The 12843-nt window shown below is 36.6% G+C and overlaps 1 protein-coding gene across 1 annotated transcript in view; it reads left to right on the forward strand.

Annotated features, from left to right (window-relative positions):
• The window catches only part of ZDHHC2 (zinc finger DHHC-type palmitoyltransferase 2), an 80174-nt gene that overhangs the window by 58321 nt on the left and 9010 nt on the right, over positions 1-12843 (forward strand). Inside the window, exons 7-10 of the mRNA XM_049772374.1 lie at positions 880-1000; positions 5894-6026; positions 8743-8869; positions 9151-9243. Of these exons, the coding sequence (XP_049628331.1) occupies positions 880-1000; positions 5894-6026; positions 8743-8869; positions 9151-9243 (474 nt within the window). The remainder of the gene's footprint in view (positions 1-879; positions 1001-5893; positions 6027-8742; positions 8870-9150; positions 9244-12843) is intronic.

Genomic DNA, 12843 nt, shown 5'->3' on the forward strand with positions numbered 1-12843 from the left:
TTCATCTATTGGCACTTTTTATGTTGTCTTTGAGAAAAACAACTACTCATATCATCTTCCCATTTTTTGATTTTGTGTGTGTTGGAAGCTGTAAATAAGGTCAGTGAGGGTACGGGCGCGGTGGTGCTAGAGGTAAGGTGTCTGCCTTGCCAGCGCTAGCCTAGGACGGACCGCAGTTCGATCCCCCGGTGTCCCATATGGTCCCCCAAGCCAGGAGTGACTTCTGAGCGCATAGCCAGAAGTAATCCCTGAGCGTCACCGGGTGTGGCCCAAAAATAAATAATAATAATAATAATAATAATAATAATAATAATAATAATAATAATAAGGTCAGTGAGTCCTATGCAAAATTCAGTGCTACTCCTCTTTACATGACATACAACTGAGCTCCCCAAAGTTTTGTGGGGAAAGAAACCCTTCTTTTGATTGAAATCCTAACCTAAATGCTAACCATTTCACAGAAAAAATAAAGAAATTCAAAATTGTAAAAAAAAAAAAATTATTGTTCAGAGGTGGAGCAATAGCACAGCAGTAGGGTGCTTGCCATGCACACAACCAACACAGGAGGGACTGCAGTTTGATTTCCGGCTTCCCATATGGTCCTCTGAGCCTGCCAGGAGCGGTTTCTGAGCACAGAGCCAGGAGTAACCCCTGAGCACTGCCGAGTATGAGCCCCCCAAAAATTATTGTTTAACTTTGAAAGTCTTACATCTCTTGGCTATTATTCCTTCTGTGTATGATATGCCAATAAAATTTCTAATGGAGGAAATAAAACTCTTTGTTGTTTGAGTATACACACACACACACACACACACACACACACACACTCAGGATAGAAAATGTAAAAACTCATTAACTTTTTTTATGTTTTGTTTACAGGGTGAACAATTGTGTTGGATATTCAAATTATAAATTTTTTCTCCTTTTCTTGGCTTATTCTCTGTTGTATTGCCTTTTTATTGCTGCTACAGACTTACAGTATTTCATCAAATTTTGGACAGTAAGTAAATTGCTTTTGTTATTTCATTTTGGTGTATAAAAATATACGATAGTTTTCAGTAGTGAAAAATTTCTGACATCCATTTCATAAACATAATTGTATGATATACTTTGTTTCATTCTTTTTCTGTACTGTATTGTGAATTTAACTACATGTTAGCATGTATTTATAACCCATAATTAATACTTACAGAATATTCACAAAATATTAATATTCACAGAGAATTCACAAGGTCTATGAAAAGACCTTGAAAATGACCAAAACTTTGAGTCACCAAATGTGCACATTCCCAGTTCAGATTAAACAAGGCAATTCTCTGCCTTTTGTTTCAAATCTCTATAAACAAACATGCTTTACAGTCTATTTGATGCCACATTATAAAACTTTTTGTGCTTTTCTTAGTGATTTTGCTCTTTAAAATGTTCTTCAAGCATAGTGCTGAGGTGCTGTGTAAAATGTGAAAGCAAAAGAAGAAATTGTAAGGGAAATTACATGAGTTATTAAAGCTTCAAACAGCATGTAATGTAGTGTTGTTTATTAGTATTTATTATTAGTGAGTTTGAAATTAACATTTTATCAAATTAATTGTCTTCAAACTCAAATGCAAAGAAACAATATAATGTACTGATTATGTGACTAAAATTCTGTGACCAGAGACTATCAAAAACCTTACTCTAGGATAAATAGTTCAGTATCAGTGTTCATGGCACCTTTTTAGTCCATACTTTTTGTAAATAATGAAAATTGACAATATGAGAATTTCTTTAGGCAACAGAGAGAATATATTGGGTGAGACATTTGCCTTGTGAGCAACCAGCATTGGTTCAATTCCCAGAAATCTATATGCTCTACTTAGTTCTGCTAGGAGTGATCCCTGAATGAACAGCCAGGAGTAAGCCCTGAGCATCACCAGGTATAGCTCCAAAACCATGAAAATTTATTTTTCTTTAATATTTATAGAAGTGTCTTCCCTTTTTGTTAAATGATAATTTTATAAACTATTATGTCAGTAATGTCCTTATTTTTTACTTAGGTATTATATGATTAAATTTTAGATAATTCTTCTAGGTAAAATGTATTTAAATTTAAGCAAAATGAATTAAAACAGTACTTAAAAATCCAAAAATACTCCTAGAGAAGCATAAACAATTAGAAAAAAAAACTAAACCAGAAAAGTTACCTCCTGCCTAAATTCTTTTTTTTTTTTTTTTTTTTGGTTTTTGGTTTTGGGGCCACATCCAGTGATGCTCAGGGGTCAGGGGTTACTCCTGGCTATATGCTCAGAAATCGCTCCTGGCTTGGGGACACACCAGGGGATCTAACTGTGGTCCATCCTAGGTCAGCCACATGAAAGGCAAATGCCCTACCACTGCACCACCACTCCAGCCCCAGATTTTTTTGTTTTTATTAAATCATTCTTCATTGGTCAGGCATCACAGCTCAAAGGGCTACAGCACATGCAATTGTCTTAAGTATATGGTATACAAATACTGTCAGCTTTAGCCCAGGTGATTCTGAGCATCACAGGTCAAAACTTTCACACATGCTGGGGCCCGGAGAGATAGCACAGCGGCGTTTGCCTTGCAAGCAGCCGATCCAGAACCAAAGGTGGTTGGTTCGAATCCCGGTGTCCCATATGGTCCCCCGTGCCTGCCAGGAGCTATTTCTGAGCAGACAGCCAGGAGTAACCCCTGAGCACTGCTGGGTGTGGCCCAAAAACCAAAAAAAATAAAAGAGAGAGAATAATCAGTGCTGGCTGGGATGTGGGGAGAAAGGAACTCTCATTCACTGCTGGTAGGAATGCTGTCTAGCCCAGCCTTTATGGAAAACAATACAGAGATTCCTCAAAAAACTGGAAATTCTGCTCCCATTTGTTCTAGCCGTACCACTCCTAATAAAATAATAGTTCATTGACTCTTCAGGTCTTGACTTATTTGAAAGACATATTTTCCAAGTCTATTTGCACAAAAACAATCATTCTTTATTGCCTTGGAATTATTGATCTTAGCAGATCAGAATTTTCCTTTATTATACACAAAGTGTGTTTTTATTTTCCTGAGGTGAAGGTCTTATATTTTATTATATATGCAAATGAATCCTTTACTCCTTCCCTACCAAATTTCATGACTACTACAATAAAGAAATAAAACCTGCCTTGATCATGTGCTTAATTTTACAAGTTTTTTTTCTATCATCTGGACAGCAGGTAATTTGATTGATAACAAAAATTAGTCTTCAGGGTCCAGAGAGATAGCATGGAGGTAAGGCAGGAGGTCATTGGTTCGAATCCCATCGTCCCATATGGTCCCCCGTCCTTGCCAGGAGCAATTTCTGAGCCTGGAGTCAGAAATAACCCCTGAGCACTGCCGGATGTAACCACAAAATATATTAGTCTTCAAAAATCTATTGTTTTCTTTGTTTTTATAGCATTAGTGTTTGTTATTTCTTTTCTTGTGCTTATATCTGGATTCTTTGTTGTTAGTTTTCCATATATTTAAAGTGTGCCTAATGTGCCTTTAGGTTGTTGATTTTATCTTTTTCATCTTTCCTTATGTAGACCTGTATTGCTATGAGTTTCCCCTTAATTACTGCTTTTGCTGTGTCCATAGATTTTGGTAATATGTTTCTTCATTATCATTAGTATCAAGGAATCTATTTCTTCCTTGATTTCTTCTTTGATCCAGTTATTATTGACCAGAATGTCTCCTGGTTTTAAAGCTTCTCCATATTCTCTCTCTCTCTCTCTCTCTCTCTCTCTCTCTCTCTCTCTCTCTCTCTCTCTCTCTCTCTCTCTCTCTCTCTCTCTCTCTCTCTCTCTCTCTCTTTTGTTTTTGTTTTTGGTTCACACCTGGTAGTGCTCAGGGGTTACTCCTGACTCTATGCTCAGAAATCACCCCTGGCAGGCACAGGGAACCATATGGGATACCAGGATTCGAACCACCATCATTCTGCACGAAAGGCAAATGCCCTACCTCCATGCTATCTCTCCAGCCCCTCCATATCCTCTTTTTACAATAGGTCTACATTTCTGTGTCATTGTGGTCTGATAGGGTGTTTGGTATGATTCTTAAATTTGTGAATTTTCGTAAGTTAGACTTAGGTCCTAAAATGTGATCTATCCTAGAAAGAACTATTGTGCCATTATATTGTGTAGTGTTGCTGTTACAAATGAGTATTTGGTTTATGTAAGTGGCCTTTGAGTAGTTTATTTAGAGTTATATTTTGTGAGCAAGAATGTTGCAAGTTCTTTTTTTCTGAGAATGTTTTTATCCCTCCCTCTTATAAAAATTAGAGGTTTGCTGGGTAGTGTACTCTAGGTTGAAATTTTCTTTCATTCAGTAATTTGAAGATATCATTCTACTCTTTTCTTGCTTGGATCATTTCATATGGGAATCTGGTTTGACTCATATTCTTTTCTATATACTTAAAGTTTTCTTTTCTCTAATGCTTTAAAAAGTCTTTCTCTCTCTTTATATTTTTGCCATTTGGACTATTATATATCTTGGTGTTGCTCTGTTAGGTTCTGCTTTGTTTGACACTCTTTGCTTCTTGGATTTGTACAGCAGCCTCTTTCTAAAGAATGGAAAGTTCTCTGCTATTATTTCCCTCACTAGTTGTTTTCCCCCTTTCCCTTTTTCCTCCCCTTCTGGTATTCCTATTATTTGGAGAGTATTTACTTGTCTTTGTTCATTAGGTATCTTAAATTTTTGTTCCATCATTTTGTTTCTCCCTTCTTTTTTGACTTCTTTATCACTGCTGGCTTGTAATTTGTTTTCAAGTTTGTCTATACAGTCCTCCACCTGTGTAATTCTATTATGGCTTGCTAGTGTATACTTTAGTTCCTTCAATTCCATTTGTATGGATTCTCTCATCTTCTGAAAGAGTTCTTTGAGTTGGTTGAATTGGTCATCTATTGATTGCTTAATTTCACTGGCTAGCACCTCCTTGATTTTTGTTGCTAAAGCACCAAGTATTTATTTTAGGTCCTTATTGATGAGGCTCAACTGTTTAGATGAACTCAGATTTTCTCTATATGCCCACTTCAGTTGTCTGCTGTAGTTTCTTCATTGTTTTTTGTGTTTTGTGGGGTGTATATTATGGAGTTTCAGGTTCCCTGTTACTTAAGAGACTATTCTATTTAATTGATTATACAATACAATTATACAATTTGAATTACACAATTCAAAACTTGAATTGATTATATGATGTATAATTGGTTACAAATACATGTTTTAGCAGCTATTTTTCAAAACAATCTAGATATCTGAGTACAAAAGAAAAAAATTGCCAAGTAATTAGTTGGTTTGGTCAACTGAGTTTTGAGGCTGTATATTGCCTAATAGAAGTGTTATGGCCTAGTTGTGGAAATATTATGAAAATGTTACATATAAACGGGAAATATTATATATAAATGTTTTCATATGGACATGTTAGTGTCATCATGGTTTGGGCACAGGAGGGCACACCTGGATTGGGAGAACAGACTCACCAATTTCTCGATGGGTGCCAGGCTGATGCTAGTGCTTGGGGGATTAGTGTGTGGCCCATGTTAAGTATTAAATTAAGACATTTGTTATAATTCCTTTGATATTCCTGGCATGCACACATAATATAATTTTTCTATGATTTGATTGTGCAAAATCAAATAGCCTAAATTTTAATACATTTTACATTTATCTTTATATTTTATAAAACAATTTAGTTTGATCTGTTGATCTATCTTTTTTCTTTTTTAACACAAAGTCATGAATCTTCATGTGTAACTTTTTTAAGTAGAATGAAAAAAACCTTACTTATTTAAGTACTACTGTAAAAAACTTAAAATTAAAAAACAAAAGTAGGAGAATATTTAACACTTTGACAAAACATTTTATTTTCTTCCTTTCTTTATAGAATGGCCTACCTGATACTCAAGCCAAGTTCCACATTATGTTTTTATTCTTTGCTGCAGCTATGTTTTCTGTTAGCTTGTCTTCTCTGTTTGGCTATCATTGTTGGCTAGTTAGCAAAAATAAATCAACATTAGGTGAGTATTTGCAATTATTAAAGTTAACATAAGATTAAATACTTAGATATATATTCAATCAAAAATTAATCTATAATTAAAAGCCAGGCTGTTCAGATGTGACAAAAATTTCTCTGACTTCCCACTTTTTTTGTGAGTGGTGTGACTTTTGTGAGATGTGACCTAAATGCATACAAATTCAATCATGCCTTATTTTCATTGAATGTTTATCATATACATACAGTGGTGAGCAAGGGTAAAATAGTCTACAAAAAGGCCACAAAAAATTTATAACCAAACCCAAAAGTAATTATAAAATGCCAGTTGCTCCAAAGGAAACAAGTTAGATGCTGATGAAGGAAGCAAGGGCTGGAGATAAAGGAACCTGTTAGGCAAGGGGGTCATGGAAAAAACTCACCGTGAAAAAAACTCTCTGAGAGATCCAGATTCTCTAGGGCAGAGGAAATTATATGTTCAAAAGCCTTATAGAAATTGGTTGCAGAGGGGCCAGTGAGGTGGTGCTAGAGGTAAGGTGTCTGCCTTGCAAGCGCTAGCCAAGGATCAGGACCGCGATTTGATCCCCCGGTGTCCCATATGGTCCCCCCAAGCCAGGGGCAATTTCTGAGCGTTTAGCCAAGAGTAACCCCTGAGCATCAAACGGGTGTGGCCTGAAAAACAAAAACAAAAAAAAATAGAAATTGGTTGCAGAAAAAGGAACAGTTAGAGGGGGATGTATATTTATAAATGCTTAGTTTAGAATAAATACCTTAATATGTTGTTTTTATTGTTTATTATTATTATTATTATTATTATTATTATTATTGAGTTTGGGGACCACACTAACAGTTTTCTGCGCTTAGTCCTGAATGTATACTCAGGGATAATTCCAGGCAGTGATTGTGGGCTATAGGCATTGCAAGTGATCTAACCAGCATTAGCCTGGTTAGATCAAGACAAACACCTTAGCCTCCCTCCCTCCCTCCCCCCCTCTCTCCCTCCTCTCTCTCTTTCTTTCTTTCTTTCTTTCTTTCTTTCTTTCTTTCTTTCTTTCTTTCTTTCTTTCTTTCTTTCTTTCTTTCTTTCTTTCTTTCTTTCTTTTTCTATCCTGGTTTTATGCTCAGGGCCTTTTCCCTCCCTCCCTCCCTCCCTCCCTCCCTCCCTCCCTCCCTCCCTCCCTCCCTCCCTCCTTCCTTCCTTCCTTCCTTCCTTCCTTCCTTCCTTCCTTCCTTCCTTCCTTCCTTCCTTCCTTCCTTCCTTCCTTCCTTCCTTCCTTCCTTCCCTCTTTTCGTTTTTGAGCCATACCCGAAGGCACTCAGGGGTTACTCCTGGCTCTGTGCTCAGAAATTGCTCCTAGCAGGCATGGGATACTGAGATTCGAACCACCATTGGTCCTAGCTATCCCCTGTGTTTGAAGAGCTGAGCCCTGCCCTGGAAGCTGTGCTGGCTCAGGGTCACCCCGGGGTAGTCGTTGCAAAAAAAAAGAAAAAAAAAAAAAGACAAACACCTTAATCCCTGTACTATCTCTCTGATCCCTCCACAATATTATTATTTTAATTGTTAACTTTATTTTGTATGAACCTAGAATAAGATGTTCGAAGTAAGTACAAAGGCTGCAAATGGCTGAAATAGTAGAGTATTGAGATTATAAAAATAGAAAATGTTCAAACATAGATCAATATCATGATGTGATTCAGTAGCCGAGCATTAGCCTTGCATGAAGGAGATCTGGGCTTAATTCCTAGCACCACACATACACAAAATAAAAGCAAAATAAAAATACAGATTAATAAAGTTAATAATTGGTTTTTTCAAAAAGTAACAAATTTTAAAATCTTTAATTTTAAGGAAAACAGATATGACTCAAATCACGAACACCAGAAATAAATACTATTAGCAATTTTATAGAAGTAATAAAGATTAGGGCCAGAGCAGTAGCACAGTGGGTAGGGCACTTGTCTTGCATGCAGCTGACTTGGGTTTGATCCTCAGTATCCCATATGGTCTCCTGAGCCCACCAGTAGTGATCCCTGAGTGCAGAGCCAGGAGTAACCCCTGAACATGCTGGGTTGGCTCCTCCCCAAAAATAAATTATAAAAATTAGATGAGAATACCCAAAAAGACTAATTGCACATAAAAATGTCTAATTAGGGGCTGGAGCAATAGCACAGCAATAGGTCCTTTTTTGCCTTTCGTGTGACCAACCCCAGACCTACCTGAATTCTGACCCAGCATCCCATATGGTCATCCAAGCCAGCAGAAGCAATTTCTGAGTGCAGAGCCAAGAGTAATCCCTGAGTGCCACCAGGTGTGGCCCCCCCAAAACAAACAAACAAACAAAAAGTCTAAATCTATGTGAAAAGTACAGATTCCAAGAAATGCACAAACTTCTAACCTGAATGCAAAAGCCTATAAAGGAATAGATAGATATGCATAACAAAAAAAAAAAAGAACTGAAATTATCAGGGAGCAAGGGGCATGGTTGCATTTATATGGTACATGCTTTGCACATGTGAGATCCTAGATTTAATTCTAGTACCACCTGTTTCCCTTTTTTTAACACTGGTGGGTATGGCCCTTAAAAAAAAAAACAAAGCCGTAGCTCAAAGTCTTCAGAATTTCGCAAACAGAAGACTAGTTATTGGTTTTCAGAGCTTTCTCATTTAATATCACTTCCAGAATAGAGGATAATAACTGGCTTGATCTTTACTCCTGTGTTTGCTCTGCTACTCTTTTGTAGAAGCATTTAGAAGCCCAGTGTTTCGGCATGGAACAGATAAAAATGGATTCAGCTTGGGTTTTAGCAAAAACATGAGGCAAGTTTTTGGTGATGAGAAGAAGTACTGGTTGCTACCCATTTTTTCAAGGTATTTTGTGAAACTTTTTTAGGTGTAAACTGATTTTAAAAATCCAACAAAACAACTCTATCATCGCCTAGAAATTCTGTTTTGAGTGTATTTATTATTTTTTACCATTATATCAATATAGAACTAAGTTAACTTGTCATCTCTTTAAATATAGAACATTGAAGCAAATGTCTAATGTCTGTGTATAACTAATTCTGCTTGAATATATTAGCATTTTAGCTGTTTCATTCCATTGTTTCCCTTCTTAAAGTGGTTCATTGTAAATTCTCCTTCTATTATAGTCTAGGCGATGGCTGTTCCTTTCCGACTTGCCTTGTTAATCAGGATCCTGAACAGCCACCTACTCCAGCAGGATTGAATTCAGCAGCTAAAAAGTAATTCCATTTTTTTTCTAATCTATTTGTAAGTGTTAGTTATTGATCTGGGGGATTGAGAAAAAGTTTGTTCATTTTTATACAGTTTGACTAAAATGTGTTATTTTTCAGATGTAGCAAATAAAGTCTCAGTTAGCTTTCTCTGTGCTTGAGTAATCAGACAAGACTAGGATTTCTACAGCTTACTTTTTTCTAATTGTCACATAGATCAGAAGAACTCCAGGTCAGACTTGGAAATCAAGTGGAACCCCAAACACATTCTCTACAGCTCCATTAGAAATGCCCACTGTATTCTTGGGACTCTTCAAAGAGCATTGAATAATGCATTATCTGAGCCATTTCCGTCAAGAGAAAGAGGAAGTGGCCTAGGAAATTTAATTTCTGGAGGCTTTACTCTGCTTTAAGTCTGTTTGGCTTTAAGTCAAATTTTTTAAAATGAAGAGATGGCAATAGGAAGGACTGAAAATTAATTCTGGCTTTGCTACTAACAGACAAGATAGCATAAACTACTTAAACTTGTTACATGTTCTTAAATGAAAACCTATAGCAAAAAGAGCATCATATCATTCTTAAATGATGGAAATTTTACTAATTATCTGATATCATGTACACAGGATATATATATATATATATACACACATATATATCCATCCATATTTCTTATGGGCATTGCACTTCCTCCAGTGAAACTTGGAGTGACCCCAAAGATTGAGATGATCCTGGCAGTCATTCAAAAATAATTTTAAGCTATCACAAAGATTAAACGTATTGGCATTCATTCCTGGAGTGAAATGTGTCCAGGAGTTAATGAGAAGGCTATTTCGATGTGTTTTGTGGGGACATTCAAAAATATTAGAATATTACTAGATCATGCTTTACAAGTTTTGACTTGAAAATTCTGCAATACTAAAAGTTTTTCTTGGAGCCAAAAAGATAGTAAATAGGGAGGGTGCTTGCCTTGTACACTGCTGTTTTGGGTTTGATCCCTGCCATCCCATACCATCCCATCCCGAGAGCTCAGCAGGAGTGATTCCTGAGTGCAGTACCAGGAGTATCCCCTGAGGACCACCAGATGTGGCTCAAAAACCAAATAAATAAATAAATAAATAAATAAATAAATAAATAAATAAATAAGTGTAAGTTACTGCATATTCTTATACTTCAATGCAATAAAATCTTATTTTAAAAAATTTCTTAAGAGGAGCCAGACCAATATCACAGTGGGTAGGGCACATGGTAGGCACATGGCCAACTTGAGCTTGACCCCTGACATCCCATATGGTCCCCCGAGCCTGCCAGGAGAAATATCTGAGCATAGAGGAGAGCCAGGACTAACCCTTGAATGCTGCCAGGTGTGGCCCCAGAATACACTAAACAACAACAAATTTACCTAGAATATATTTTCAAAATTTAAGTTTTTACTCTTGTTCAATGGCTTTTGCAGTTTAAGAATATTGGAATTTTAGAGGTAGCAAATATACGGTGGGCTTTGGAAGAAATCTCAAATAAGTCATCTTCAAAAAGTCAAGTTACTTCTTTAGGCTTCTCTTCCATTTTCTTTAAATGTTGATATTAGAATTTTATAACTAAAGACTTCTACATAATTTTATAATTTTTCTTAATTAACCCAATGTAAAATCTCTATGGATAATATTGGCCTCTGTTCATACTCTTTAATTATATATCTGTCTACTGTCCCACTTATATTCTAAAAGCCAACTCCCCCTGAACGGATGTAGAGCAGAACTAGAACTCATGATTCAGACATCAGTATGCTCACTCCAACCCTTATCCCAATTGTCTTCTGCTCTTCTATAGATAAAAATTAGTGAAACCACTTTCCCAAGTAGTGAAGTCATAAACTTTGGATCATCTTAGATTTCTCTTTTATTTGATTAATTTGAATGTATTCCATTTAAAGTTTCTGCCAATGATTCCCTCGGATTTTATGTCAAATCTGAATAGAATACTGAATTGCTGTTTTTCTGAAGCAACCCATATTTTGCACAGGGATTATTTCCTAAGTGATTTTTCTGCTTTCCTTGTTTTACCACCCTTATTTTTTTATTTTGGGGGGGGTTTGGGTCATACCCAGCAGCACTTGGAAGTTACTCCTGGCTCTGCCCCTGGCCAGTCTCTCATTTACCACCTTTATTTTGATCTATTTTTCATTAAGAAATCAAAGTGATTCTTCTTGGGGTCAGAGCAATAGCACAGCAGTAGAGCATTTGCCTTGCATGCAGCCAACCCAGCATGGACTTACATTTCCTTCTTGGTATCCTATATGGTCCCCCAAGCCTGCCAGGAGCGATTTCTGAGTGCAGAGCCCTGAGCACCACTGAGTGTGACTCAGAAACAAACAATAAAAGAGATTTTTTTAAACAATAGTCATACTGTACTTTTCTGCCCAAAGCCTTTTATTGGTTTTCTCTCTTACTCAGAATAGAAACTATTGTGTCCTTACTTTATACCATGTGGTCTACACCCCAGACTGGTCTTTTTTTACAGTTTTCCCCATTACTCAAATTCCTTAGACATACAAATTTGGCTGGCCCTCTAATATACCTACCAACTGTATGTCAGTTCCTTTTTCTTTGAATGGGATTTCTTTCATTCACTGTCTGCCTAATCATAATTTCACAGTGGAGGCTATTTTTGAAATATCTCTGTTGTATGACAGTAACTTGCTGCTGTTTTTTTTTTTAATTTCTGGGCCACACCCTGTGGCACTCAGGGGTTACTCCTGGCTCTGCGCTCAGAAATTACTCTTGGCAGGCTCAGGAAAACACATGGGATACTGAGAATCAAACCCAGGATGGCAATGTCAAGACAAATGCCCTACCCACTGTTCTATCACTCTGGTGCATCATAACTATTTTTATTGCCACCTAAATTTTTATATATTTTGTTTTCCTTTCTTTTTCTTCCTCAAAAACTATGACATGTCCATAAAATCAAAAGTTATATTCATTGGTAATATAGATACTCAAATGTATTTACATTTGAAGGATTGATTCCTTGCCATTTGTTAGCATTCTCTAAATTAGGACCTAAGTAGCATATTGTATGTAGTGTATTTTTGAAGAATAATAGAGTAGAAGAAACTTTTTTTTCATGAACAAAAGACTTTTGTCTTCTTTTTTTTAAATAAACCTAGTTACATTGCGTATAAAGACTTTGTGTTGTAATTGTTTTCTTTGTTTCTTGGGCTGCATCCAGTAGCCTTTGGAGTTACTGTTAGCTCAGTGTTCAGGGGTAACTTCCAATGGTACGTGGGGACCATGAGATGCTGGGAATTGAACCCAGGTCTCTTGCATACAAGCACGCACTCCAGACCTTTAAATGTCTCTCCAATCCCCAGAGGGTGCCTTAATATATGTACTAACGGAAGGCCAGAGAGATAGTATAGCAGTGTGGTGTTTGCCTTGCCTCGGCTAGGCTAGGCTTGATCCCCAGCACCTCCACAGATCCCCCCAGCCAGATTCTGGGTGTGGTCCAAAACAAAACAAGACAAAAATAAACAAATTTATTAATTACTTAATTTAATATTTGCTTCTAAAAACTTAAAAGAGAATATTTATAAAAGATGTAAAAAATATT

Source organism: Suncus etruscus, chromosome 4 (genome assembly GCF_024139225.1).
Source record: "Suncus etruscus isolate mSunEtr1 chromosome 4, mSunEtr1.pri.cur, whole genome shotgun sequence".
NCBI classification, from domain to species: domain Eukaryota; kingdom Metazoa; phylum Chordata; class Mammalia; order Eulipotyphla; family Soricidae; genus Suncus; species Suncus etruscus.